The 6,095-nt window shown below is 38.8% G+C and overlaps 1 protein-coding gene across 2 annotated transcripts in view; it reads left to right on the top strand.

The window, feature by feature from the left end:
* Positions 1-5,332, top strand: part of LOC118426514 (coiled-coil domain-containing protein 157-like) — a 1,184,186-nt gene extending 1,178,854 nt beyond the window's left edge. The window contains exons 8-13 of one of the 2 annotated variants that reach the window (XM_035835969.1): positions 971-1,142; positions 1,709-1,851; positions 3,205-3,317; positions 3,960-4,146; positions 4,723-4,855; positions 5,186-5,332. In XM_035835969.1, the coding sequence (XP_035691862.1) occupies positions 971-1,142; positions 1,709-1,851; positions 3,205-3,317; positions 3,960-4,146; positions 4,723-4,855; positions 5,186-5,328 (891 nt within the window). In that variant the 3' untranslated portion in view covers positions 5,329-5,332. Of the gene's footprint in view, positions 1-970; positions 1,143-1,708; positions 1,852-3,204; positions 3,318-3,878; positions 4,147-4,722; positions 4,856-5,185 lie in introns of both variants that reach the window. The other variant, XM_035835968.1, reaches the window with a different exon arrangement.
* Positions 5,333-6,095: the final 763 nt, after the last annotated feature.

Raw genomic sequence — 6,095 nt, 5'->3', positions numbered from 1 at the left:
AGATGTAGGGTTTGATCCCTGGCAGTCATGACTGGACATTATGTCCATGGGAAAGGTAATTTTAAGGGTTACATAACAACTTTCCTCACTCCCCAGTGGTAAAATGTTTCCTGACTTTGGTGGGGGTCAGGTGAAAGGCAGTGAAAGCAAAGAGTTGGGCTCTGCCCTAGACACAGTGGATAACAATCTACTGCCACTTCAGCCTCAAAAATAAAGACTTAGGGACTATTGTTACCTTTTTTTCACGTAGGGAGGGATGGATTATGCTATTCCAGAATGTTTCCATGTTTGTGTTGTAATGAGAGTTATGACAATTAAGGATCATAGAAAGAAAACTCAAACAGGAAGAAACATCATGATGCAGAAAGAGGATGCTAATAAACTAAATTATTACTTTTTATAAAGAAAAATTAGTTTATATTTAGTGCAAGTTTCATCATATGTACAGTGTACATATTTTGTACGTAAGTTGTGTGTAACACCTGTATGACTGTCCATATTGCTTCTTCACAAGGTATTCTCAGAGAAGGAATCATTAAAGCATGCAGTAAGTGATCAGGGATTGTGGTGTGTCACACATGTAAAGTATGGGTGACAAATGTACATGTTATCCCTATGTTGTTCACAATAGATTGAAGAATATAAAAACTGAGCTTTAAATAGTTCAGACTTCTGTCATGTTGCACCCAACAAAGTAAGAAACTGCAGTTTCATTCAAGATGCTCACCATGAAAATTCTACACTAAAGAACTTCAAAGTAAACAATAAAGTGACAATAGAAAGTGACCATTCAATAAGGCATTGTGAACATACACTCGTGCACCTGTCCATTTGTAAGAGTGGTGTCACAGTTTTCATATTCCTCATAAAGATAATTGTTACTTAGTACTAATTAAAATCCTCTTGGTTATGGTTAAATGTTCACAAAGTGGATTTGATACAATTTAATGGTCATGTCACACTAAAACAGGAGCTGATGGAATCCCTGAACAAGGAGAAGTCCTCCCTGCAGAACCTGCTCCAGACACTAGAGGGCAGTGTTGACCAGATGAAGCAGCAGCTGCAGGAGGCCCAGGAGAGAGAGAAACTCCTGGTGCAGTACCCAGACCTGCACGGCCCGCCCAGCTCACAGGTCACAGAAAGTGAGTGTTTTAGATTTGTTCTCATATTGCTAGGCTTAGGTAAATCCTGATATTACTGAAGGTATCAACTACTATACTACATGTACTATACTGTATAAATGCTTGAAATGCAGTGTTATTATTTTCAAGTTTTTCACAGTGTCCTCTCCACTTTGGAATAATGATGTTACAAATAGTTTGGATTTCCATATCATTGCTACTGCACTGAAGAATTGTTTCAACCTCAAACTTAAAACATAATGAAAACAACCTTTCCTGCAGTGAATAAGTAGACACAATAAAACTATGTTGCAGTACAGTAACTGCACGTGCCATTTAATATAAGGTGTGATACGTAAGATATGAAACCACAGATAAAGTCTGATCATGCACAGTTTTTGGCAATACATCAGGAGTGGGGCCTTTTATGTTGTGCCATCTTGTTTGATTTAGATAAATATAAAGAACGCAAAAAGTTTCATCCTGTTGGGCTTTGCATGCACAGGAGAATGTTGTTGCTTTGGTAACAGTTAAAGAATCATCATGGAAAAACTATAATTATTAATCCTGTTATGGATTATTTGCAGGCACAGGTGACATCCTGACGGATATGGAGCGTCAGCTGACGGCCAACAACATCCGTATCCAGGTTCTACAGGACCAGAACCAGAGTCTGAGGAACTCCATCGCTAAACTCAAACAGACGCAACCTCCAGTACACAACACACGGGTGAGATATTATGATTTTTTTTTTCTTTCTTTTTTTGGTAACCAGTTTGCTTAGTGCAATACCACATGGACCACTTCTGGGCACTGAACTGTGTTAATGCTCACTGTGGCAGCATCTCTCCTCCCAAGTCAAAAAAAATCCTGACTGTACAGGCAAAGCAAGGGTTACAAAGGGTACTATTGGAAATTCTGATCTTTTTTTAACGAGTTTGCTCAGTGCAAGGCCATTGACCACTTCTAGGCACTGAACTATGCTCACTGTAGCAGCATCTCTTCTCCTTTAGTCAGAAACATCGAGCTTAGAAAGCTCCACTAACTGACTCAAAAGGTAAAGCAAGGGAATACAAAGACTGCTCGGAAAATCCCTACCCCATTTAGGCTGAAATGGTCTACAAAAACTGTGTATAATCTGACTAGATTTCTTTGAAATTTCCACCATAGAGACTAGCCAGTATTGGTAAGAAGCCAAAAACTGTAGCAACAGAAGGTTGAACATTTCTGCAGAAAATGTTAAACCAACATTTCGTATTCTATAGAGCAATAATATATAATTATACATATTTTAGATCAGCTGCAAATTACACATTCTTAGATTGTTGCCTCCCAGTCTGATTTGTGAAATTGTGTCAACCATCTTTTAAGAATATGTTATTCTAACTTTGAGAGATTCTCTTTTGATTATGTGTTTTGTTATTATTTTTTGTTTACTCATGTTGTTTTGTGTTCCAATGGCAGGTTTGTTATCTTTGAGTGACCCTGACAGACAGACTGGCTCACCTGACAAATGACATGCACCAGTGACAGAAAAACCTGGATTGTAGACACAGACAGACAGACGGACAATTTCTTTCTCAGTTCCTAAATCCCTTTAATACTTTGTATAATGGATAATGTTTTGGATAATGTAATTTATAGGGACCCGGTGGATTTTTCAATGTTTTTAGCTAACTTTTATTTTGGTAAAAGTATGTTTCAAGAAAAAATACTGAATCGCATAATGGTGATGGTAAATTATGTATCGAGTATCTACTCCTGTAATACTGTGCTGTTACAATAAAGACACTTCTTGCTCAAACCTTTGTTATGCTATCTGTGGTCTTACAATTTTCTGTCTTCCTTTGCTACAACATTACTGTACAATGTAACTTTTACATTTCATCACAATGTTACTCTGCATACATTTAAAACAATCAGGTAAGACCCACAACAGTCAGTTTTCTGCAGCAAATATATAGAAATGGGAACGTCTTTATTTTATTTGGTTGCTGACTTCATGTATATCCCATGCATTAAGTTTTATGGTCCTTTTGTCAATCAGTAGGTGTTCAAAAATTTTGTTCCTTCTCCCCACCAGTTAACAGAGCCAGTGAGTCTATGGAAGTCCCAGAGTCTGAACGGTCTAGAGCAGACACCAAGGCGAGGCAGCGCCAGTCCGCAGACACCACCAAGGATGGCAGAATGGGACACGTCAGTAATACTATTATTATAGCATTAAAATTCTGGTGGCACATACAAAAATACGCATAGTTGAATAGGAAAGTTTATGAATGAATTATTGGTCTCAAGTCCCATGTGTCATTTGCCATACTTTTAAGAAGTGGCTGTCTACTCCAATATATTGAATATAGATATGAGGTCCCCTTTAACTTGTATCACTATCGCTAGGTCACAATCCGAGGGGTAACGGCATTGTTTTTAAATCAAGCTATTTAGGGATAATATTAGTTAATGGCAGGTGCACATGGTTTCAAATTGCAATATTTTCAAGATTCGGTAGTTTTCTGAAACTAAAGTCTGACAACAATAAAAAATTATCGCTAAATACTGTATATTGAATACAATGGATATAGGATACTCCACGGATAAAGGTAAGCTAGCACTGGACATCTAGCCGTCTTTGAGATTCCTGTATATGCAGTACTGTAAGTCCTCCTCTGTAGTTTCTTGCTTACTACAGTATATAATGTGTACGACGTAGTATAAGTAATGCACGCCGTTAAATCTATTGGTATCTGTCCCTGCATGCAGACCCGCACCAGCACCGCTTAGAAACTCTCGCTCCAATCCCGACCTCTCTGACTCTGACAAGAGACCGCTGTCGGCTTACAGGACACGGCGCTACAGCCCAGCCCTGGACGACACCATCTCCACCCTGGGGCTCCCCCCACGCCCCCCGGGGAAGTCGTCTGGGAGCTCTAACCGGAGGGTGGGGAGCGCTGGCAGTACAGGGGGAGGGGGGACATCCTCACACACTCCTGCTGTCAGTGCAATAGATGCTTACAAGAAGATGAAACAGGTGGGTTAGAATGTGTGTGAAATATTCTGGATGGCAGTAATGAAGATTGAATGAAAAGCCTTGTGGAATCAAATAGAACCTTTTGCCAGAAAGTACTGTAAGTTACAGTAGGAGGTTCCTCATTTTTAGATAGCTTTAAACAATGCTTGTCAGTAGATGTGCACGAGTTAGATGCGGCAAGTTGTTCAGTGTTATATTTATATACCATATACTGCTGCACCTCATGCCTGTAAAGCTTACACAATGTCATGTAGGTCTGTTACACCAAAAGACTGTGCCTGTATACCTTGAATTGATATTTTAGAAAAACATAGAATATAATGATTTGGAACAAATGAACATTGTATAGTACAACCGTGACATTAATTGAAAGAAAATTGTTACCAGAATACTGAACATTGTACTGCGATTGAGGCATTCACTAACTTTAAACGATTCTTCCAGTTTTCCCTCTTTCTTCAAATCTTGTTCCATATTGCATGTGTCATTAGTCCTACAAGGCTCATGTGTACCTGGCCTTGACATTCTAAGGGTTAAATGACCAAGTCATTAACTTTCTATGTGTTTCCTCTACAGGCAGGAGTATTTGCCCCACAGAAGAACATGGATATGGACACACGGGAGAGTTTCACCATCGGGAGGGGGGCACCTGTCAGAGGTCAGGCCAAGGGCAGGAGACCTGGCAGTGGGGGCAAAGGTCACAAGTCAGGTTTGTGTTCTGTCATGCTTGAACTTTGACCCTTCATTGACATCTTTGACAATGGCACTATCACCAAAATGTATCAATTTTCAGCAACAACAGAAAAAAACAATGTTACCAAACAAACCGCCAATTCAAAACCACCACAAGCACTTCTTTCCCCACTACCGCAAAATTAAATCCCAGTAAACTGAAATGCTATTTTACAGGATCTTGTTTTATGTATCTTAAATGATCTAAAATAATGTCTACTGTCAATGTCTATAAATTTCATCTGCTTTATCAGAGTAAACATTTGTTTTTCTATTATTATATTGAGAATTTGTCTTTCTTTTACAGAAACCAGTAAGAGACCAGTGTCCAGAGAATCTCCCCATGACTACCACAGGATGGACACCTTTGTGTGCGAGGCCTGTGACAAGATGTACACTTCAGCAAAGGAGTTGGAGATTCACAAGTCTTACTGCTATGGATCCATCTAAGACACTTAATATGAAGACCACGTTGCTTTGTGTTGCTGATGACTTGAGATTCGTGTGTTGGATAAGACTATTGGTTACCATGCAAAGACAGTGTTGTATAAGATGTACACATTATGATGTTTCACAACAGTCTGTAGGTTTCTTCCATCACAAGTGCTGCTTTTGCCTTCTAGCTTTGTGTGATGAATTCTAGTAGTGCACCAGTGACAAAAGTGTCGATGGGAGGTCCTGGTTATGTGAATTCAGTTAGTATATGCATATATGCGAGGGTAAAGATTGTGATCTGACATTAATTTAAATCCTGATTGGAGACTCTCTGTAGACAGAGGGTTCGTTCAGGATGCTAGGAAAGTGTTAGGGTGATCTCCAGTCTTATAAATTATAAATCATAACTTTTTAAGTCAGTCCATTGATCTAAAGTGACATGAAAAGTTTGAAGCAAATACCTCTTCATTTGCTGATTCCAATTGCCAACTCTGTCTGATTGTAATGTCTACCTGACACAGAAAAAAAATGTCATATATGTAGCCTGTCAGAAAAGACAGATTCTAACAATATTTGACAACACTATACCCACCCCAGCTTCCTCATCTGAAATGCTGAAGAATGCACTGGTGGTGAAGTCATAGCTACAGCATGTACGACACAATACGTGTAGAATTGAAGAATGTTGAAAGTTATTATATAATAACATGTTCCACACAATAACAAATATTTCTGCTGGTTTATATAGTATACAAAGTAATGAATTCTATTTGTAATTATTA

This window comes from Branchiostoma floridae, chromosome 11 (genome assembly GCF_000003815.2).
Source record: "Branchiostoma floridae strain S238N-H82 chromosome 11, Bfl_VNyyK, whole genome shotgun sequence".
Taxonomy (NCBI): domain Eukaryota; kingdom Metazoa; phylum Chordata; class Leptocardii; order Amphioxiformes; family Branchiostomatidae; genus Branchiostoma; species Branchiostoma floridae.
This window is presented reverse-complemented; position numbering and strand designations above follow the sequence as displayed.